This window comes from Phocoena phocoena, chromosome X (assembly GCF_963924675.1).
Source record: "Phocoena phocoena chromosome X, mPhoPho1.1, whole genome shotgun sequence".
NCBI classification, from domain to species: Eukaryota; Metazoa; Chordata; class Mammalia; order Artiodactyla; family Phocoenidae; genus Phocoena; species Phocoena phocoena.
The window spans coordinates 124,553,375-124,577,818 of NC_089240.1; the positions used below are offsets into that span (position 1 = coordinate 124,553,375).

The 24,444-nt window shown below is 44.1% G+C and overlaps 1 protein-coding gene across 1 annotated transcript in view; it reads left to right on the forward strand.

Annotated features, from left to right (window-relative positions):
* The window catches only part of AFF2 (ALF transcription elongation factor 2), a 332,516-nt gene that overhangs the window by 128,774 nt on the left and 179,298 nt on the right, over window positions 1–24,444 (forward strand). The window contains exon 4 of the mRNA XM_065900280.1: window positions 14,414–14,458. Within this exon, the coding sequence (XP_065756352.1) occupies window positions 14,414–14,458 (45 nt within the window). The remainder of the gene's footprint in view (window positions 1–14,413; window positions 14,459–24,444) is intronic.

Sequence of the window (24,444 nt, forward strand, 5' to 3'; positions counted from 1 at the left end):
GTTCGCGGGAGGCCAGTTTTCACGGCATATTCGGACAGCCAACGAACCTGTAGGAACTTCTTTCAGTTGGCTTTAAGATAACCAAGAACTAAAGCTAAAGGGCAGTCAAGTATCTGAGTAGCAAGGTGCTGACCTCGATGTTGAACCTGAGTTCTCACTGCTTACCATCTGTGGAGGCCTGGCTGGAGGAAGGGCCTGGTCTACCAGTGACATAGCAGGTGCTCTTCAATGCCCAGACTCATTGTAGGTCTCATTGTAGGCCATCAGGGTTTTTTGGCCTTGTCGGTTGGTAGTCAGTTTGGAATTGGGGATAACATTATTTGCCCTATAACAGAGATAAGTATCCTCTCATCTTAGGGGGGAACCTTCATTGCAGTTCATGAACTTGGCTTCTGAATTCCTCAGGCTTTAGTGGGCAGTCTAAGTCCATGTGTATAGACCAGGAGCATGAAATAGCAAAAGACACACTGGATTGGGTACCCGAAAACCTAGGGGCTCGTCTTCGCCGCTAAGTGGCCATAAAACCTCAGACAAGTCATGTAACCTTTTGAAGGCACAGATTTTTTTTCATCTTTATAATGAAGCTTATTGTACCTTCTTCGCCTACTTTACAGGGCTGTCATGAGGAACAAATGATACAGGGTGGCAGGTGGGGAGCAGAGAGGATGTGAAAGGACTTCGCAGCCCAGCAAGGACGAAACTTCCGAGGATTTATGTATCTGAGCCTTGGTCTCAGTAGCAATAACAGTAGACCATATTCTAAATATTGCCCTCATATAAATGGCCTCATTCCCTTTTGTTTTCATATGCCACCAGGGTGCTGTTCTTAGAGTTTTGAATTAAGGGGTTAATATCTTCACATTAAGGATAAAGGAGATCTCACTGGGGGTTAGATTATCATTTATAGAGATGAGAAACTGAGACTCTTGAAAACGCTAATTGCAAAGCTTATCTCGACAAAATAGATGTTAGATGCTGCCTAAAAGCCTTATAGCACCCTGATAAGGTGTCGTGCTTTCCTTTTGAGCACATATTGTAAAACAAAGACAGAACATTTAGAAATTAATGAAATGCATTTTATAAGTATACCTAAGTGCTCAGCTAGATAATTTCAAGATCAGTGTGATCATAATAAATGTTTATTTACAGCCAGCCCTCAGCCCAGAGCCTTTTGGGTACCCAACTAAAGGCACACTAAGTATTTGTAATCACATCATCTAAATTGGTATATCATTTTAGATTTAAAAAGTCCCTCTTCTTTATGATAATTCATTTGAATGAAGAAAGACCTTCAAACCGATTCTAAAGATCTTCAGATAACACTTTACAGTGTACTATATATCGCTGGGTTTATTCATCTTGTGTTGGGAGCTTTTATAGATTCCAGCTATGTCTTCGCCACAAATCTTGTTTTTTGTGCTCATGGCCTCCGTGAGAATAAATGGAAGTTGTGGAGTCTGTGAAGGCCACTGGAGGGAATCTCCCAATCTCCTAATATATCAGTGTCTCTCCGTGTCTGTTTCTGATGGGGTCCAACAGCAGGTCAACATCCTGAGGTAAAGAAAGGCTTCCTGAGAGCAAGCAGCAGTCATTGAAAATAAATTAATGAAAGCCAGTGACTGCTGATCTCTTTGACAAGAAGGAATTCTTGCTGCCAACATTTAGAAACCACTGGAAGCGGTCTCCATTGGAAACCAGGTTTTGACTTTCTGCCCTGGGCTGCCAAAAGTATTGTGGTAGAAAATGTGAAAATAAGTTGCACTTTGAATTATACTTTCAATGACTGTCTAGTGAAATGGATTCACGCTCTGGCACTGCACCTTTGAGGCTTTCGGTTGATTCACAGAAGATAAAAATCTATCTGGTCTGACAGTTGAAAAGGTCGCAAGCACGCTTGATGTCTGGTGGTCTCAGTACATTCCCAAATCTTGATTAAAAACGGAAGATGTAGGAGCTCTTACGGGATTTTTCAGAATCGTTTCAAACAGAGCCATTTCTCCATGCTTTGGCTTCAAGGGTATGGACCTTTAGCCAAGTACCGATTGTATTTTCACTACCATTTAGCGAGAACTTCTGACTTAACGAGAAGCCCTCACATGACTGAGGCACTCTGTCTTTGTGGCCAACATGTTATTTTTGAGAATGACATCTAATTGTCATAGTGGTCTCCCTAATATGAAAAATGGAACTGTCCACATTTTAATGTTTCCACTGAAGTCCTAAAGCCTGTTATCTGCTGCCATCTTGAAAATATTTGCCAGGACGGCTTGACATTTTTACTTCTGCAGATCATGCAGGCTCTGTCCCTGTGAAATGTATAGCATTTCATTTTCGATTGGAGACTTCTTTTAATTAGAGATCAGCTGGTGAACACAAGTTCAAGTTTTGAAATTAATTTGCTTCGGACCACAGATTCATACACTCATTTTAACAGATTGGAGTTGCTTTAGAGACTAGATCCTTGGCCAACCCGTTGGTCTTATAGCTAGAGAAACTGTGACTTGCCCAAAGTCATACAGTGCCATAGTCACTACCTATATGAATCTTTTCTCTTATTCAAAATCAAGGTCAAGTCCCACTTCCTTGCACGATCACCCCAGAGCCATGGACAGTTTCTTTCATCTGTGGCTTCCTGTTACAGTTATCGTGAAAGCCATTCATCTGTCTCTTAAAAGTAGCGTCACCACACAGTCTGGGATTTCCAGGAGAGTGCTGATTTGAAATAATCACTTTCATTCTCCCCGTATTAGATGGTCTGGACATTCCCATATTTGGCCATCTAAGTCATGTCATCCCCAAAGTAAAATCCTTCTGCCCATGTGCCTGATTCAGGGATCAGAAAATATGTGCCAACTTGTACTGTCATTACTCATTTTTGGTATATAGGTCCTGTCTGCTCTTAAGTAGATGTTCCTTGTGGACATTTAGTCTTTATCATCTACCGAATTTCCCATAATGCCTAGTGCACTGTACATAACGCACAAGTTTCTTAACGTGAACAGATTTGCCAAGCACCAAGTTTGGAAATACCCCAACACATTGATCCCAGTCAGGAGTAAGTGTGGTTATTTCACTGGATGTATTTTATTTGTATCAGTAAGGTGTTGTCATTGTACCTGGAATTATAAGCACCTGCCAGGTGTCTGTTTATCTTGCTTACTTTCACGGCTAAGAAATAATCAGTCCCAGGTTTTCACGTGGATGTGAGACAAGCTAGGATCGTTGGTGTCCTGCATGTGCTGTTCGTGTTAATTGGCGTAAACTGTTTGACTCCATAAACCATGGGACACCATGTATCATTCCCTCTCTGGTCTTCAATGTATGAGGCAGTGGGCTCGAGATGCTCCACAGCGCGGGCCCACACGTAATGTCACAGACCCTTTCTTTATGACACGGTGTCAAGGGTCTGTGTTTGCAGAGTGATTTTCTGGAAAAGTGCCATGCCCTTCTACGAGCCAAGTGTTTCAGAGTGTTCCATAAATGCTGGGCAGAAGGGCTCTTAGGGCCATCTCTCAAGCTAACTGGAGATACTAAGTAAGGCCCAGGGGAAGTTTAAGAAACAGGAACTTCTTGTGTTTGTTCTATTGATTTTTCTGCCAACAAAAAAGTGTAACAAATTGTGCCGTTTTCAGATAAAAGCATCAGGAATAAACTCCAATTTTAGAGAGTGATTTCCTGGGCACACACGCAGGTGCATTTGGGGGAGGGCTGGATGAAGCAGGAGATAGGTAACCATACCAGGTCGGTAAGGGCCAGGGTCGTGAAGCATTATTTACAATCGAACAAAGTGGTAATTTTGCCAACTCTCCATTCTCAAATATGGCATCCTCTTCATGGTAATCAACCTATTACTCTGACACGGTTTCCTTATCAGGAAACCAGTCTGTGATTGTGACCTGAAAATGAAGGTTGTCTTTCAACTCATTTGAATTGCAAACAGGAGAGACAACCTATAGCTACTGTGGCATATTTTTTGAGCAATACCAGGCACCTACATTGACCTCCTATTTACATTCCTTTGAGAAGAAAAAAAATCACATAAAAGCTACCAAGAAACACATTTCACAGCAGGCAAATTAATTGGTTTTACAGTATTTGAATGGAGGGTTTGTCAAATAAAACATGCCGTGACAGTTAACAGTGTCATTTAGAGCCAGAAAATTATTGGCTTATTTGTTATTGGATAAAGGGAAGGCAAACATTTTGTATTAGGAAGTTTTAATGTGTTTAAAGTCCTCATTAGGGATTAATGGACATGCTTCCTTAGCATAGCGCCTCATTAATTTGAGGCTAAACAGTTACTTCTGTGTTTCAATCTCAGTGTTGTTTCTTAACATTTTTTTTTTTACTTCTCTTTAATTAGATCTTGCAGTTGAGTTTGGTCTCTACACCATTGGAGGTGTAGAATTAATTAATGAGATTTATAAATCTAATGGAAGGGAGTTATTCTTAGCTATCATTTCATTTTAGTGAGCAGTTAAACCACATGTAAGTGGGTGCAGATCTGAGAGATTCCAGAAGCCTAGAAAAAATGTGAACTTCCCTGAATATATTTAGTAGTGTCTCTTGGCATTAATAGATAAAAGTGTTTTAATTAGAGTTATAAATAATAGGGGAGCTGGCGAGGATTCACTTCCCGTGCACAGGGCTTGTTCTTTCAGATCATCGCTGTCAGAGAAGAGCAGTTGTAGGTCTCTCTCTGTGGCATCGCGGTGTCAACCACTGGCAATTAAGACAATCCTAAGTGCAGGATTTAGAGAGTCAAGAAGGCGCCAAGTTCGTTAGAGGTTAGTCTGAAAGAGGAGACACTTTCTATCAAGTGTATTCTGTTGTCACCTTTTTATTGAGGACATGTATGGGTACAATTTGTAAAGTCTATTCCACTGGCGTTGCTTTAAGGAAAATGTAGCTATAGAGCAAAATCAAACTGAAATCCGGGTTTCTTGCTTTAAAGCAGACATTTAAATCATTAGCTATGTATTTAGAAGAAGACGGAAGGAGTTTCTTTAGGGTGAGGGATTGCGAATGTCAAGGGAAAACCTTTCCTTTCTGAAAGATTTTCAGAAAATAGGAGCCAAAGATACATATTTAAAAGGTTCTTTTCTAAATGGGGTTACAGCATGTAATGTAAGACCCCATAACATGCCTGTGGTAGTGTCTTCAGAAGCTACCAGAAAAATCTGAACTCCCACTTCATTTTTCCCCCCTGGTGAGGAAGTCTTGTATCTCTAGAAACCATAAATGCTTAGAAGAAGTTGTCAATCCAAGACGTATTATAAAAGATAATCGTACTTTAAAATGTCTCCTGCTAACATAGTAAATGTGTAAAAGTTTTCTTAAGGACAAAATAGTTAAGTGATTAAAAACAGCTCTTCTTTAAACAATTTGGAAACTCCTTCCAATGCTCTGTAGGAATGATCTCTCTCATGAGGATATGGGTTAATGGAGTTCTCTACTTCCCGAGGGACAAAGTTGAATTCATTTAGCCCCCAGAGAGGCGTTCCTCAGGCCCCGCGCTCCACTTCATCCGGGCTTGTGGGTCATGTGAGATTCACCACTGTGGAATCCCAGCAGATCATTGCTTGTGATCCTGGGCGCTCTGCTTGTTCCATTCAGAATGAAGTCCCTTATAGATTAGAGCAGTTGGAGAACTGTGAGCTGTGGTTAATTAGCAAATCAGTGTGGGAAAGTGCAGTAGCTAATAGTGGGGAGCAGAGTGCCACCTCCTTCTAAATCGCCAGAGGCTACTTGGCCTCCAATTGTCTCCTTTCCCCTACCTCCTCCTTCCTTCATCTCCGTACTGTGGGCATAGACAGCATCTCCTTCAGTGTTTCACACGATAGCTCCCTCTTTCTCGCTCTTCAATATTGCCAGAGAGTTCTATTATACTTTCCTAGCCTACCCCTCTTCCTGTTCTCCAACAGAACCTTTTCCACCTTTCCTTTCTCCGCATGTTTCCAATAACCAGCCCCGTTCTCCACTGCTGACCTTGCCACATACTTCATAGAGAAAAATAGATACAATCAGACAAGTACCCTCTCATCTTCTCGTCTTTGATTTCTCCAACCCAATTGCTTATGTACCTAAGGCACTCTGCCTTCCCTGCCGTTACAATGGAAGAACTGTCCAGAAGGGTCCACGCTCCTCTTTCAGGCCAGCCCCTCCAGTTGTGTCCTAATCTGTTCGCTCCTTCTCAAGGACTTTGCTTTTACAATCATCCATTTTTTTCTTTTGCGATACGTTTCTTCCCCTCTCCACTGAGTTATACCCATTGGTATATGAATATGCCTTAGTACCATCCCTCTTAAAATACAAAGAAAAACCTTGACCCCACATCCTATCACCCCATCTCTCTGCTCCCTGTCACAGCGGGAATTGTTTATTCCCTCCTGCATCCGCCCCTCCCGCTCTCTCCTCAGCACACTCCGGTGAGGTGAGGTTCACATCCACGGCATGCCACTGAAATGGCTCTATCCAAGGTGGCCGACGGCCCAGATGGCCTAGGATCGGCCGAACCCAGCCGATTCTGCATCCTTATCTTACGGAATGGCTGCTTTCTCCTTGAAACACTTTCTTCTCTGGCTTTCTGGGACATCATGCTTGCCTGATTTTCCTCCTGTCCCCCTAGCCACTCCTAAGGATTCAGGGGTGGCTTTGGAATACATGATGTGTGATACATCATATGCCATGCTATCTGGAATGTGGACTCGTCACAAAAGAAACTGTAAATGGTCTTTTGATGCAGTTTCATCTTCGGATGACTAAGGTGTGAAATTAGTTTTATAGCTGAGGCCTATAGTACGTGTCTGCTACATGTTGTATATGAGTTGCCTGCTTCCTCGTGTTTTTTTTCTATTGAAGTCTAGTTGATTTACAATGTTGCGTTAATTTCTGCTGTACAGCAAAGTGATTCGGTCATACGTATCAATACATTCTTTCTTAATATATATTCTTTTCCATTATGGTTTATCATAGGATATTGAATACAGTTCTCCATGAAATAACTCTTTTCCTCACGTTTGTATTAGTTAGTACAGAAATCAGTTTGCGTTTCCCATGCATTTAAAAACCATCAGCAGAAGAAGAGGAAATGTACCCGGGATCTGACAATTAGCATCAGTGAGAAAATGGTCCATGTGTAGGAGGTAGAGAATTGAAGTTGAGATGTGGATACTACATATGGACCTGCACACAGGATAGCCATTAATGTTAATGGGAGTGCAGTAGGTAGGGATTTCGTGGAATGAAGACTTTAATCTTAAATGGTCCTTGGTTTCCGTGCTAGGACTTGGATGGGACAGAAGTGGGTATCCCGCGGGCCCTGAGGAGTCGTACGCATGCCTAGGAATTTCAGAAGGCAGGGACCGTGGCTGGAAGGTCTCTGGGTTGTAGGGCAGACACGGAGAGCGGACAGAAGGCTGGGAAGAGCACAGGCAGGAAGGGGCAAGCAAGTTGGGTCGGAGTCTGGGAGGCCGGCAAAGAGAAGGAGGAGGATGCAGCTTGAGTGAAAGCAGCGGGATTAAGGCATCTGGGCGAGAAGCCTGGAGAATGTGGGAGGAGGGGCTCCATCCCTGGGGAGCCTTGCCGGCAGCGAAGGCACAGCTCGGGTGACCAGAGGCAGGGCGTCCTGGGGGAATGTGGGTCAGGCAGCCAGCCTCTTCCAGAAGGGCTCTTGGTTTCTTAGGGTAATCTTTCTAGATGTGTACCTTACTTTTCTTTAAGACTTTCACCCCCCACCCCCACCCCCGTTTATAGCTCACTCTTCTATAGAAACTAGTTATTAGACCAAATAAATGAACAGTGAGCTAATGGCTATTCAGAGCCCACTGAATTAAGTACTCTTCACTTCAAATTCCATCTGCCGTTAGGTCCTCTCCACTGATGATGGGCCTTTCTGCATATGCATTCCGCCGTTGCCCATACCTAATGTAATCAGCGGAGAGCTGTCCCCATAATGAAGCACATCGCCCACCCTTCCCCTTCAGCCCCCCTTCGCTCTCTGTTGTCTTACCCCCTCAAGTCCCATCTCCAGCCTCCTTTGTCACCTTCAGTGAGAGCTACCAGATGGAGCCGCAGCCTGAGACTCCTTATGCACTGGGCCGCTGAATAGGATTTCATAATTAGCGACATTCACAAGATGTCATGGGGGCCAATTTCCAAGGCGACTGAACTATGTACTCAGTGGTTCCAAGGTTCAGGGTGCTGACAACTTTCCAAGAGCCTTAGAGGGAACTTCGAATAAAAGGTGCCGATGGAGACTTCGGATGCACCCACTGCCAGGCTAAGGTACTTTTATACGACTCACTTCATCTCAACCTCACGACAGTCCTCGAAGTGGAATTTTATTCCCCTTGTATAGATAGAGAAACAGAGGCTCAGAGAAGTTCAGGTGTCTTGCCCAAGTCCACAAAGCAAGTTAAGTATCAGAGCTGGGATTAAAATCCAAGTCTCTCCAGCTTCAAAGCCCATGCTCTTTCCCCTACCCCTTTATGCCCCCGGAAAAGCACAGTAAATTATCTCACTGATTTGCTCAAATAAATAAAATGTGATCGCTGAGTCTTCTTCCTTTTTAGTTTTAGTTCCACGTAAGGTTCTAGACACAGGGTCACTTTCTGTACTTAGCTTAAAATGGCAAGTGGTATATTCCTTTGATCTTCATGCTCTACTTTTAAAAAATTTATTTATTTTATTTATTTATTTTTGGCTGTGTTGCATCTCCGTTGCTGCGCACAGGCTTCCTCTAGTTGCAGCGAGCGGGGACTGTCATGCTCTACTTTTTATTGCTTCTTTTCTTAGAGCGAATGGTGAATATTAGCTTGTTTTACATGGGGTATTTTGACCATGTGACACCCTTAAAAATTAGCCGGAAGCAGTATTTTAAATACCAACTCCTTGGACACCCAGGACTTTTGCTGTATTAAAACGAAATGGGAAGATGAGCTGGTTGGCTGTACCATGTGACTGTTGTGAAACGTTCTTTGTTTTGATTAAAGCTATATCACCTGAGGATTTCTGTCTGCGGTTTATGTGAACTGTTCCCGTTTAACCGTAGACTCGTGAATACAAACTAGAATAGGGACAGGTTAAGGTGAGGCAGGAAGCAAGAGACAGAAAGATCTTAACCTGAACTGGGTTCGTCCTTTTCCAAGTTGGAAAACGGGGACTCCCTGGATGGGGAGGGGAAATAAAGGGATCTCAAAGTGAGTGCGAATGGGAACTTCAGAGGCTGCTGCTCCTTGTTTGGACAAATGACCGATGATGGGGATTAAACATTTTAAGAAGCCGGAAAACTCATTTGCTACTAGAATATCATAACCTGAGTTTTCATTTCGTTAGTGATGCCGTGTCAGGGGATCTCTGTGTCGTCGGTCAGTCGTGGGGATGAATGGGGCAATTTGCTAATGAAAATACAAATGGAATTAGTTTGGAAGCTGCCGGCGGTGTCGGTCGTGGATCTTGTTTAACTGGGCCGGTAGCATGGATTTTGGTGTTAGTGATGTGTCACTCAGTGTCACTTGCGCTTGTTAGGAGAATCCAAGCGTTCACTGGCAATTAAACTTGCAGTTTGTGAATTTTACTGGGCGAAGTCTTTGTCAAGGTGAAACATGCCTAGAATAGTGGACTTAGATGGCCAGGTTTTGTGGGAAAACTTCAGGGTGATTTTAGAAAAAAAAAAATGACCTCCTTTCCCTCGCAATCACTTAATAAAAACGTACTCAGAGACAGGCATCCCGCTCTACTGGGTTAACCGTGTGATGACCATGGTTCTTTTAATGCTTTACATGAATCTTCGTGTTTTCTATCAGTGTCTCTCAATGCCACAATCAGGGTATTTTTGATATCTTGTATTACCCTAATCGCCAAGAAGTACGCTCCAAACTGATTAATTCCAGAATGATTAAAACACCCTATGCAATTCATTTATTGTTCCTGCAGTTAATTGAATACTTGATGATTTAAAGGTACCCTGATCATTTCCTAAGATATGTCTTTATCACCAGGCAGATGATCTGCGCGTGGTCCCCGTGTGGCTACATGGGGTGGCAGCCTGCACCGGCACACGCCGAGAGGGTAGGCACTTGGAAGGGCTCTCAGTCAACTCAGCACCTGCCCGATGGGCGCCTGCCTTCCCTGGCCCTTAGAGGACCCCGTCCGTGCCCAGCCCGAGAGGGTAGTCTGGGGCCAGGAGTGAGAGCACAGCCTCCCCGGGCGGCGTGCAGCTCGCTTTCTGCTCCCGGAGGAGGGGGCGGAGAGGGGGATGCACGAGATCGCCGGCTCTGAGTGGCTAACTTGCGCTTTGTGGACTCTCTGAATACTCAAGAGTGCATTGAAAGGGAGGCGAAGGTGGCTCCGGAATTAAGCGGCAGCTTGGCAACTCGTCAGGCGGCAGTTCTAATCCCAGTGTCACCACTAGTTCTCCTCCTGTCTCCTGTCGCACCTGTCCGAGTGACTCCTCCACAGTTCCTGCGAGAGGACGGGGCTGTGAGAGACAGACTGACAGACAGACAGACAGACAGAGCAACCAGGCAGCGGGGGCTGAGCCCCAGCCTGAGCCCGGCTTCTGTCCAGAGCGCAGTGTGAGTGACCTGGGTGCCGTTCCTCAGGGGGCTCTGAGCCTGAAGTGGCCTCAGGTGGCCCCGGCACTGCTCGGCCATGTCAAATCCTTGGCCTCTCCCCCCCTTATGGGGCGAGGACTGCGATGGGGACCTCGGCGGCTGGGACCTCCTGTCGGACATGGCTCTGTCCGTGAACCCGGTAGGTACCCCTGACACCCAAGTCAGACCTCCTGTTCCGTATTGTCTGTTTCCCCTGTAAATGTTTGTCTCCCCCAATTTGCGTGGAGTCTCGAAGGCAGAAATTATGTTGTCTTTGGTGTCTTTAAATCCTCCCCTTGGCACCGTCCTGAGCACAGTGTGAGCTCAGTCAGGATTTGTTGTCTAAAGAAGTAAATGGGAGAACTGATGAATAGGCGGACGGGCGAATGAATGCGATCCTATTACCCTTGTCACCACCTTACAATGTATGTCCCAGTGGGTCTCAATTGTTTGTTTTCCCGTCCCATCTAGACATTTAACTCCGAGAGAAAGAGGCCAAGTCTGACGGCTCTTTGTGTCACCGACCCCCCTCGCCCAGCACTGTTCTAGGCACAGAGGAGATGCTCGCTGGCTAATTCAAAAGCACTTGCAGGGGGGGAAAAAACCACTTGCGGCTCAAATGAGTTGTCTTGCGGTGAAAAGAGCAGCAGAGCAGGACTAGATGACTTTGCGGGACTGGTGACTCCATGTCAATGCTGGATTCCAGTATTTTCTAAAAAAGAAAAAGAAAATCTGAACGCTCGGTATGGATGCATATTTATTTGACTGTCCGTGTCGGCAGAGTTCTTCCCCAGAGTCCACAACTCTTTCTATTTTGACAGCATTTCCCCATAAGGAAACGGATATTTATAATACCAGGTGTAGACATGATATTTGCGGTTGGCAAGAGTGAGTCAGATCTTACCTTGTGCAGACGAGAAGACTGGGCTTCGTAATAAAGCAGTGAGGAGACCAGCAGGGCAGGGGCTAAAAACCCAACGCACCGTGAGGGGCTTTGCGGGTTACAAAGCGCGTTCACATACCTTATTTCATTTGCTGCTCGCAGAAACCCTTGTGAGCTTTGAAAGGAGCAGGTATTACTCTTATCGTCCTTTTATTTTACTCGATTTTATTTTATAGTTGGGCAAACTGGAACTCAGAGGGGTAAGATCGTGAAGTCCTGTGCCCAAGGGGTAGGATCAGCCTCCCACCCAACTCTTGAGACTCGCAGGCAGATGTCCTCGCTGTGTCTGCATGTGACTGATACTTTTTTCCCACTTTTATTTCAAAATTAACATTTGTGTGTTTGTGTGGCAAAGGGAAAGCAAAGACCTTTTCATGAGCGTTGGCAGCCCAACAGATACAATGGGACAACCACACTGAAGATTTAAGTCTTGGCTGTAATCATTTTGACCTTTGTGTTTGGGGAAGGTATATGTTAGAAGTTCAACAACTGTCTTGGAAAATACGGTTGCTAGAGCCTTGAGCAATGGAATGAGATATTTTTAAAAATTTATTTATTTAGTTAGTTTTGGCTGCATTGGGTCTTTGTTGGCACACGCGGGCTTTCTCTAGTTGCAGCGAGCGGGGGCTGCTCTTCATTGCGGTGGCTTCTCTTGTTGCAGAGCACGGGCTCTAGGCACGCAGGCTTCAGTAGTTGTGGCACAGGGGCTCAGTCGTTGGGGCTCGCGGGGTTAGTTGCTCCGTGGCACGTGGGATCCTCCCGGACCAGGGCTCGAAGCCATGTCCCCTGCATTGGCAGGCGGATTCTTAACCACTGCGCCACCAGGGAAGTCCTTGGAATGAGATTTTATTTGCCGTTAAGAATAATCTGTTGAGTTCTGTGATCCTGTAATATGTTAGACCAGCCTCTCCTAGTGTATATTCTGCAAACACCCATTCTACGGAATGGCGATCATTGTTAATTGGGGAAAAAAAACACACACGTGAAAGGTAAAAACCCAACAATCAGTAGTCAAGAAGGTTGGGAACATGCTGCTTTAAACCAATTACATAGGTGTCTCAGAGCCTCTAAGTTGCATCATGGGTTGCCAAGAGGGGGATGCATGGCAGCATTTCCCATACTTTTTTGGACACGGAACCTTTCATTTTGCAGGACTGGTGTCCATGGGATGTTCTGCTTTATAGTACTTACCACGGTAACAGTCGTCCATTACCTATGTGATTCTTCACACCCACCTTCTTCCTGAGTCTACAAACTCCACGAGGGAGGAAACTGTGTCTCCTTCTGCTTCTTTCCGTTGTGTCTTTGCCGACCACAAGCCTGGTGGCACAGTCCCTGGCCCTCAAAGAATATTTGTTGAATGAATGAATGAATGAATGAATGATCTCTGCTAGACCAAACCACGTGTGGTTCCCTATCGGGAGCCTGTATTTAAGGTTCTTTACCATGTCTGCCCAGGCAATTTGTCAGCCTTTCCTTCTACAGTTCTTTCCGCTCAGTATTCGTGTTCTTGGAAGGGTGACTGTATAATTTGTCGTCCGAATCAGGACATTTTTGAGGGTGAAAAGGGACACTGTCAGTAATGACAGCAGAATAACATGTGTACACTGGAACCACACTGGGTTATAACCCAGGCTGGATGGCCCCCTCATTATTGTTGACTCTCTAATTCCCCACTAGGGATTTTATGCTGCTTGGAGCAGGGACTTTTCCGTGGAGTAGGTAGTCAAGGTAGTCAGTAAATATTGGTTGAAATTAATGTATGTACAGTAGTGACTGTTATGCTCATTTAAGATTTACTGATGATTGTAGCATGTATTTTTTTAAGATCGAGGGAAACTGGGGCCATATTCTCTTCCCCATTTCCTCAAATACAGTTGTGTTTATACCTTAATCTATCAGAGTAACTAGGGGATTAGGACTTAGTTGCCCTTGCGAGAGGCCTGGAACCTACGGCCTCTGTGGCAGTACTCTCTTTACAGGACTGGCCTTTTACCTCCCAAGGCAGTGAGTGAAAGAGACCAAATGGTCTCCCTACTGGAACTGGAGGGAAGTGGAGGTGATCAAGTTGCCTTCGTGGAGAAGGTGTGAAGGTGTGAAGGAGAGAGTTCGGAAGGTTTGGGGGATGCCCGTACCTGCACAGGTGCCATCACACCTGGTGGACCTTCCTCCAGCTGGTGGTCCCACCCTCAGGCCCCTCATCAAGCACAGCTTTAGAGCTGGTGTTTCACTTTGGCATTTGGTTTCTTGCTCTCACTGACTCTGGAGCTCCTGAAGGAGAGGGCATGTGCCAGGTGCGGAGTCAGTACTCGGTACAGCTCTGCTAGTCGCTTGAATTCTGATTGATTAGGAAGGTGTCACACTGAGGAGAAAAGCTCAGGGCGTTCACTTTGTGAGATTCTCTCTGTAGGCATCTGATTGGACTCCTGAGTTAAAAGGGGACTTCAATTAATCACACAAGTGGTTCATATAGGCGTCCTCTTTTACAAATCTGTGATTATGAATAACATGGTAAAATATGTCAGTGGGTGGAAGAGGCCTCAAAGATCAGGAAGGCGAGCTCCTTCTTTGGATGGATAAGCAAAGTGAAGCTCGGGGGACAGGGGAGGGTGGCTCCGTGTCCCAGAGCAAACCAGTGACAGAGCCAGGCCCTCTCTGCATCTTGTACTGTGGTCTTACTGCTTCCGTAAAAGAAAACAAAATTGGCCATTTGCAGATACTTACTGCTTTGTATTTCGTAGGGGGAAAACCCCAGATGTATAGCTATATTTACTTCCTTTACAATTTTTCCTACAGGGTAAAATATTATACAACATGCTTTTCTGAGAATAACTAGATTATGGTTAATTTTCTTTTTTTGTTTATTTTGTTTTAGGTGAGCCTTCCCAGTGACCCAAGCTGTGTTGAAGAAATCTTGCGGGTGAGTTTAAACCTTTATCTCTCTGCCTTTTAATGATGAAGCAGTCAACCTGCTTAAGCTGTTTAAAGTCATTCCTCTTCTGTTTCCGGGAGTGTCTCATTTCTTAACCTCGTCTTCTTGCTCTCTAATCAAGCCAGTCTCCTGATCTCACCAAGCTTCTGTCGCCTTCTCGCATCCTTCTGAGTCTTTTCAGGGCTGAACAGAGACTCACCACCTCCTTTAGGAAACGTTTCCTGTTCAAGCCTCCTACCCGCGATCTTTGCCTTTCTGTTCTCTGGGATCTCAGGTCAGCCTCATTGCTGCCTCCTGCTACGTTGCTGACGGGACATGGTCATGGAGATTGTGGCCTACAACGAGGGGATGAGAAGTGGCAGGGTGGAGGGGAGGAGGTGAGGAGAGACTTGAGAATGATGGCAAGTTGTGGGAGATGGTACTCCTGGGGGTGAACTGGTACATGAGAATGGCGTGGAGACAGCGCAGAGCTGCAAAAGGTGGCAATGACCTCTCCCAAAGTACACGATTAAACCAAGAGGAGAAACCAAAGCCAAGGCAGAGAAATGTATCTCCCGTGTCTGCCTGTTGGCACCCTAAGGCGTTGCGGTATATGAAGAACAGGAATCGTGGGAGTGAGTTCTCTCTCCACCATTTGTCACTTCTGCAATTTGGACAGATAACTTCATCTTTCTGAATCTCCCTTCCTTGTCTGTAAAAGAGGACAATAATGCCTGTCCTAATTCCCTCGTGAGCTGCCGAGAGGTATCTAAATGCTATTTACTATGAGAAACGATCAGTGTGGCCGGGAGAAAAACACGCTGGCTTTCCACTGGGGAAAGAAATCCATCTCTGTGCCAGGGGAAATTCTTCATCCCCTTTCCTCGCCTCCCCAAGTCACCTCAGCTCCCCCGACACTCTCCCTGGTAAGTGTTGGAAGCACACCCTGTGAGGATGCAGCCAAAGGAATAGAAAGGAGTAGAAACCTGTTTACCATGGAGCTGACCGCGCACCTCATCTCCCCCACTGTGGGTATTCGTGCACCTTTTTCAGCCCAAGAACGCTGTTACTGACTGTTGAAGAGGGGAGTCCGATCACTCTGATCAGAGATGAGACGATCTGAGTTAGGGGAGTACTGGTTACTTTGGTAAGAGTCCAGGAAGCGCTCCATCATCTCTCCCTGGGATCCAAGGGCCGGGGGTGGAGGTGGGGTGGGGAGTGCGGGCGGCAGCCATGAAATCCACAGCGTGACGCACCAGATACGCCAAATACTGTGAGGGTCTTGGCCACCTGCCTTTTAAAGAAAGGCGATGCTGAAAGAAACCTCTTCCTCTAGTCCCTATAGTAGTCTGGCTTTTTCAAATGAAGTCAGTGGTCTTTTCTGAACCCCAGAGGAATGCCAGACCCGTTTCAGAATCACCACCTCATTTGTGACAGTTGGAATTCTCCACTTCAGAGCAGCCTGGCCCTGGAGCCTAGGTGGCCCACACAGTGACCGAGCGAGGGGAGCCGGCTGGACACCTGGCAGAGGCTGGCGACTCCAGGCTGCTGGAGAAGCCACTTAGAGAAACAACAGAATGTCACTTAAACACGGAAAGAAAAGAAGTAGTTACCTTAATAAGCTCATAAAAGGTAGCTCCCTTTGAGAAAGTAACAAAAGTCTTTCTGTTGTTCTTGAAAGAGAATCTAGGGGAATGGGCTTTTTTTTTTTCTTTCGAAGGGCTGTACATTGTATAGAATTCTGGGGCTTTTGTTTTGTTTCGTTTTCTCGACAATACCGTTAATGAGTGGGCTTTCCTTTATTGAAAAGCGACATGTTTCCGTCTCCATGCTTGGAATTTTATAGACCACAGTACATGGCTCTACAGAGTGCTTGCTGGACCTTTTTTTTACGGCACGTTCACGTTCCTGTTTGTTTGAGGGCCTCGGAGCCCTGCAGACGATCCCACAGTAAGTCTGTTGGTCACCTTGCTCCCAATCTGCCTCCTTCTTGAAGGGGCCGGAGGGGGGGAGATACCTTTCCTCTTTCTCTCCTCCTCTCTCTGACCCCCTCGGTGCTTTTCCAACTAAGCCAAGTCCAGAGCAAGGTCATCTTCTCTCCGTCACTGAAGGGGGCTCTGCAGAGGAAGGTGCTCTGGCCCAGGGGTGGGAAAAGCTGGCCGCCGGTTGGTCCTGACGTTGCATCACTTCCTAGCTGTGTGGCTTTTCAATTTCCTCGTCTGGAGAACAGGGGATCATTCTGCACCCTTACATCCCTCTCCTCTGCCGTGAACGAGTCTGTAATGTGTACACACCGCTGGCACGTGTAACGGGGAGAGAGCTCCGTCTGTCGGCTCGCCCAACTTTCCCACCTCCCCGAGTCCCCCTTTTTTCCCTCTACAGCCCAGCAGGCAAAGCCACTTCATCGCACATTGGTACAGATGAAGTAGGACACGACTGGCCTCTCCCCGCTCTCAGCCCCTCAGTCGCCAGGCGGTGGAAGTACTTTGGCCTAACGCATTGGATTTGGGCCCCCTTTTCAAAACGCTGTTCAAGTTCAAACCAGTTGGCTTCCTTTGAAAGTCCCTCTCGCCATTTTTCCCCTTCAGACCCACTTCTCTTTCCACGCACTCCTGGCTCTCATTCTACCCGGGAGCCCACCTTGTCTGGTCTTCCGGGGCTGACTTGATCTCATATGACGAACGTATGTCCCTCTAGCACGTGACTGCCTTTCAGAGTACTTGAACCTCATTATCTTATTTTGATCATAGGAACCATGGTAGTCCCTTAGTATTGGCTTGGCCAAAAAGTTCGTTCGGGCTCTCCGGAAGATGTTATGGAAAAACCCGAATGAGCTTTTCGGCCAACCCAGTGTTTCAGGAAATAGGGGCCCAGAGAGGTTATACATGACCTGCCACCCTGGGTGAGGCTAGTATATGGCAGAGGCACAAGGAGAGTCTGGTCTTCGCTTTGCACCATACCTGTCAACCACCGTGTCACAAACCTACAGTGAAAATCTCTGGATTCAAAAAAAATTGCCTCAGATGCTTGGCAGACTTACTCCTAGCAACTCTAACTGGGAATACCAGCACGCCGACAGAATTTGAGCCGGTCTTAGGAATGAATTCTTCCGGACATCTTGAATATTTTCAAATCTCATTTCAAATAATAAAATAATAACAATAACAAATTACTGCTACTAATAAAAAAGTAATAGTAGTGATGTGCGACTTTATGCAGGCAGAGTACTTAAGTACATTATGTCACTTACTTTTCACAACAGAACTAAAAGATTTTATTATTAGTTACTGGTTATGGAAAGCCAGAGAGGTTGAGTAATTCGCCCTCAGGGCAAACAACCGGCTCTAACAATCCTCACGCTGCCCCTTCCTGTTCTTCTGTTCCCGTCGGCTTACCTGAATCCATCCTTATTTCACAAGCTCCCGGGCTCTTATGATTAACATTACAATGGCATCAACCAACAGTTCATTTCAGCTTCTGTTGTTTCCTTAATTCGTACACACTCAGTTATGCCAAAAATAATTCCACGTAGTTTCTCCAACAAATCAGAATTCATCAGCCCACAGCACCTTTCCTGCCACCTGCCCTTTATTATAAATTTTACAGATCAGAAACTTAAAGGCAGCAATCTGAGCAGCGCAGCCCAGCCTGCGTACCTGTTTCCATCAGCATGCCATTTTCTCTTTAGACTCAAGCTACCCTCGAGTACAAACAGAAATGAAAAATAATAATAACTCTGGCCCTAGTGACGGCGTTCTGCAGTTACAATTCATCTGTCATATGAGGGATTCCTAAGCTGCTCATATGTAATAATCTGGGCCGCAGTGGCGGCTTCTTTTCTAGCTCCGCCGGGTTTTATGGGTCCTAGAGTAATCATTTCTGGAAGAGTTAAGCCAAGGAGAGCAGTCTGCACTAAATGCTACTAGCTGAGGATGGATGTTCAATGATTATTTCTTCCGCAGTGGTATGATCTGTTTGTTCTTAGCAAGAATTGACTTAAAAATATCAACAGACTGTCAATTAAATCCTTTCCAGAGTCACAAATGCAGATACAGCACTCCTCTTAGATTTGACGCCGAACAGATTGTGTTTCCTAGCTAAGTACCTTCCGTAGTTGATAATTTCATAAGCAAACATCTGTATGGGTAATTCACTGTTTATGAGGGACGCTGAATTTGCTAGCTAGGATTTAGGGAACTTGATTTGATAAACTATCGTCTTACAGATTTCTCCCTGCCATATGGATCAGGTTTGTAAACACCGGCATGGGCACCTCTTTTGATTGCAGCGTGATCTGTGTTTACAGCATTTTAAATTATGGCAATTCTGCTTGTTAGGTCTATGTTTAAGTGCACAGTTTTAGTGTGGAAAGAACTTACCAAATAATTAGAGGACGGCCATTTACAGTACTTGCTAGTTTTTACTTTTAAAGGGGAAACGAATGAAAAAGCCCATCTTAAGAGTGAGAAAAAAAATGGATTGGGGAGCAAAACTGATCAGACAATTACGTCTGAAAGGAATTTTGATTATATTATCATAACTATGCAGCATAATCAAGCACCTTTCAGTAGAATTTCTTTGATAAATTTAACCAATAATTAGGCAATTGATTTTATATCCTGTCAAATTAATGTATAAATAATGTTCAAATTGGAATCATGCAAACGATTTTCTACATAGCCGTCTTAAATACTAATCCTCCCAGGATGATTCAGAAAGCATCTATCCTATTCTGGTGTGGACTTTCAAAATTATAGTTTCTTGAAATAGTAATATAGTGTTCCATCCAAGAAAGACATTAACACTGATGGAGTCAAATAAACGGACTAACTAATGATTGCACCCTCTGCTATTCTGATGACTAGTTCCTACCTAATGACACTGGGAAATATGTAAATTTGTCAGCAGGTGAAAATGCCCTCGACTGGGTAAATTATGTGGAGTATTACCTTTTCTGAAGCTAACTCAAAGCACTAATGGACTTAATACATAGCATGCATGTGTGAGGTGAGCTATTCATGGAACCAAATTAGCCCACAAGAGATATTACCCATTATTTGCCTCCCAATAATCATTTCCTCTTTGCTCACACACAAACCAACCCAGAAGAAAGATGCTAAATTTAATTATAACAACTATTATGTGAACAATGTAGGTAAGCCATCCAGTGGGCTTCCAAATGCACTTAGAGCCTGTAAAGCAGTTTAAATATTTTCATGTGGAACCTGGGGGTTTGCAGCTAGTGTATGATGTGAATTTTAAATGATTATCCAGACGTCATTGGGTAAATGAGTAACGTGGGTAACGAGGTGAGTGGCCCAGTGAATCATGGGAACCTGTCAAACCTGGGACATGTCAGGGAAGAGATGATGTCAAATACCAGTAACTTAGCAACTCAGCATTTAGCTGTCCAGGGTGCGAACAAGAGTAAGCCCTTTAAAATAGCTGAGTAAATATATGAGTCCCTATATATCTTGGGTGTGCTATAAAAATAAGCCTGTTTTCTGTCAACTTGTTTCTTTTTGCAAATATGGTGATTTATTATTTTCTATCGAGTTGAATGAAAGCACGTGAGAATTTAAGCCACGTGTAGACTTTACACCTGCTTTCTGTATCTTGGATGTACAGGGAGGGTAATGAAACAATGTATTAGTTTGCCAAAAAGCAGTCTAGGCATATCTGAAAGAAGTAATAGCTTCCAACTGTTGTTTAAGAACCAGTTTTTTTTTTGTCCTAGCTGTGCTAGTGGGATTGGGTTGGGAAAAAATGTCTAATGCAAGGAGGTTAACCACTCCATGTGCATCTGTGTAAAGGTAAAACCAGCGTCTCTGGAAGATGCATGGAGAAAGTAGCCTCTCAGAATCAATTTGGTAGGCATCTTCCAGTTTTGAAATGAAAGCACAAAGCAATTCTCTTGTAACTCACCAAAAGCATTATGGAGAATGAGAAAAAGAAATGTAAACTCCGTAATTGCTCTAACCAGAAGACATCCATAAGCCTAAATCACTATTTTGTAAAGATCAAACAGGGAAGAATCCAAGAGATGATTCCCATGGTCATGGACCTGGGGCATAGATGATGAAGCACTGATTTTCAGGATGAGAGGCACACCACGAAAGGCAAAAAAGATATTGCAATAGTGGGCACGGGTGTGAAGGTTTGTGATGGGAGCTTCCGTGGGCCAACTCTGAGACGTGCGTATTTTGAGAAGTAGGAAAGGCCGAACCGGATGAGAAATTACGTAACTAATCCACATTTGTGGAAAGCACGTTGTTGCTGAGGCAAGGTGGAAGAGCCAGAGGCTGCTTTGAGAGCAGCTTGCAGAGCTGATGTTTCTTGATAAGGCAGAAGTAAAGGCCGAAGCACTGGGTGGCACACCCTGGTGTTCAGAAGAGAATTCCTGCTAGTCTGGTAATATTAAGCCATGGCCGCCACTGCCACAAACATATCCTGCAGATAACTGATCCAGGAAGAATGCCTGTCCCTAAAAAATTAGTAATAATCAAAACAGGAATCACTATGAGAGCTATGCAAAACTTAAAAAAATAGCATATGAAAAAATGTGGCAGAAGAAACGTTGCTAGGGAACATGTTAAAGCTATGACCAACGTAGTGGCGTGAATTGTTTAAAAATGAGGGCTTCCCTGGTGGCGCAGTGGTTGAGAGTCCGCCTGCCGATGCAGGGGACACGGGTTCGTGCCCCGGTCCGGGAAGATCCCACGTGCCGCGGAGCGGCTGGGCCCGTGAGCCATGGCCGCTGAGCCTGCGCGTCCGGAGCCTGTGCTCCGCGACGGGAGAGGCCACGACAGTGAGAGGCCCGCATACCGCAACCCTGTGGTGCAGTGGTTAAGAATCCAGCTGCCAATGCAGGGGACATGGGTTCGAGCCCTGGTCCGGGAAGATCCCACATGCTGCGGAGCAACTAAGCCCGTGAGCCACAACTACTGAGCCTGCACTCTAGAGCCCGCGAGCCACAACTACTGAAGCCCACGCGCCTAGAGCCCATGCTCTGCAACAAGAGAAGGCACCGCAATGAGAAGCCCGCGCACCGCAACAAAGAGCAGCCCCCGCTCACCACAACTAGAGAAGAGCCTGTGCGCAACAACGAAGACCCAACGCAGCCAAAAAATTTTTTAAAAAGCAGTTCTATCTAAAAAAACAAGAGCCAAAGCAGTGATACAAGAGCTTAAATAGGCTATTTAAAAAGTACAGAAATAAAGAACTGCAAAGTAATGGATTATGAACAGAAAATCATTAGAATTAGCACATTTAGGATCTGTTTTTTCCCAAAGGAAGGAGTAACAGCAATAAATAATTTGTTAGTTATCCTCATCAAGAAAAAAAGGGCAAAAACACAAATACATAAAACAAGGAATGATAAAGAGAAATAACCTCTCAGATACAGAGAAAATAAAATAATCACAGGTGACAATTTACTCACCTCTGTACTGTACAAATAAATATAAGCATCTAGATGAGGTGGACAAGTTTTCTAGTGAAATATAATTGACTGAGACTGACTCCAGAAGAGAGAAAATCTAAACAGATTTATCACCATCAATGAAATGGAGACTGGTCCCACCCATTACTGAAGTCATCACTCCCAGAAGGGGTTTCATAGGAAAATTCAACCAAACCATTAAGGTATAATATAGCTTAGCTGTTCGAGAATGTAGAACAAGAAACATTTGCTAAGTATTATTTTAGAAAAGCTAAACTAGTACATAATATTGATACCAAAATCTTACAAAAACAGTATATAAAAAAGATTACAGAATAATATCACTTGTGAATATTGATGCAAATTTCCTTAATGAAATACTAACAAAGAGAATCAGATGGTATTTTAAAGGATATGCAGCATGACTTAGTGGCTTTTGTTGCAGGAAGGTAAAGCTGGTTCAATATTAGGAAATCCATGAATGTAATGCCTTTTATGAATAGAATAAGAAAGAAAAAACTACATGCTCATCTTTGTAAATGCTAAAATATACTTGACAAAACTCAACACTTACTCTTGATAAGACAGAAGATGGAAACATCCTTAATGTGATAAAATATATCCATCTCAACCCAAAAGCTAGTGTCACATTTCGCAGAGAAACTCTAGAGACATTTCCATTACAGTCGAGAAAAAAGATTAGATATTCTTTATCATCCTTATTATTTAATATTGTTCTGGAGGTTGGCCAAGGTGATTAAACAAACTAAAGAAATAAGAGGTATTAAAATGGGAGAGAATGTGTTAAATGATTATTATTTGTAGATTATATATATTGTTTTCCTGAAAACCCCAAGAGAAATAACCAAAATGATTATTATGAACAATACAATTCTGCAAAGTTTCAGTATGCAAAATAAATATATAGAAATTGTCTTGATATGTAAGACAATCAACTAAAAGATATAGTGGGCAAAAAGACTCCATTTATATATTATGTGTTCATTTACAAGCAGTGTGCCAGAGCTATATGAACACACTAAGTCACTACGAGAGATGCCAAAGCATATTTAAACAAATGGAAAGTCACACCATTCTGAGATAGGAAAATGATATTTCAAACATTTCTATTCTCCCTAAGTTAATCTTGAATCTTTACCTCACACCACACAACAGTATTAGTTCCAGATGTATGAAAGATTTAAAACAAACTCATAAAATATTAGAAGTAAATATGGGAGAATTCCTACATTTTTCATTTCCTGCCTGTCTCCTGATAAGCTGGCAGGGGTAGGAGGCAGTCAGGGGAAAGTTCAGATGTTTGAGGAGATCGGAGAAGGTTTGAAATAGTCATTGAAAGGGAGAGAGGGAGCGATCTAAGGGATACAGTAAGATTATGAGGCAATGTCAAGGATCGGGTGATCCTGAAGACCTGAAGTTTGCATAGGTCCCAATCTTTAGATTGTGTGATTTTCTCCAGCAGTGCTTAGCTCATTACACAGAGACCACCGATTAATGGGTCAAGGGCAACCTGGAGGCCTCAGAGAGGTTGAATAAATGCCTCCAAGTCACATAATCATACAGCTACTAAGCAGATGAAACAGGATTGGAACTCAGGTTGGCCTGAACTGAATGTACACAGTAATAATAATATCAAACAATTACATAGCAGTTTTTTGTACCTGGCACTGTTCTAAGGATTTCACACATAGTAACTCATATAATCATCATACCAATGCCAGGGAGCAAATACTGTTATCACCCCCCCCACCCCGATACAGATAATGAAATGGAAGGACTTTGGGCTTAAGTGACTTTCCAAGTTCAACAGCTAACCAGCGGCACAGCCAAGATCTCGACCCAGGCAGTCTGGCTTCAGAATCCATGCTGTTAACCGTTACGCATTCTGCTTTTCACCATGAGGACGGACACAGGGATGAAAGAGTAGGTTTTAAGTGATTATTACAGAACTCAGACCCTGACCCACTGGATAACAATAAAGCTAGGTGAGATTGCTAATAATGCCACAGGTCAGAATCAGGAAAACAGCTTACCAGATGGACTAAATCTGATAAAATGAAGTTTCATAGGAGTATAGCTATATGGTAATTCACTTGAGTCCACCAGTGTTTAGAGTAGACACATATTGCTGCCTAAAACTGTATTAATTAAAGACAAGTATCTACAGCAGGGCTTTTCCTGTAAAGGAAAACTTTTCCTGTAAAGAGCCAGATTATACATATATTTGGCTTTTTAGGGCATATGTTCTCAGTCTCAACTACTCAACTCTGTTGTTTTAGCACGAAAACATCCATAGACAATATGGAAAAGAATGCTGGTGACTGTGTTGCAATAAAACTTTATCGACAAAAACAGTCAGTGGGCCAGATTTGGCCTGTGAGAGGTAGTTGGCTGACCCCTAATCTAGAACACCTAGAAATAAGAGGGGGATAGGTCCCCTCTGCTTTGTTCTACTTAGACTACACTTGGCATGTGGTATTGATTTCTGGCCAGCACATTAAAAAACTTACATTCAGTAAAACTTAGCTTTTAT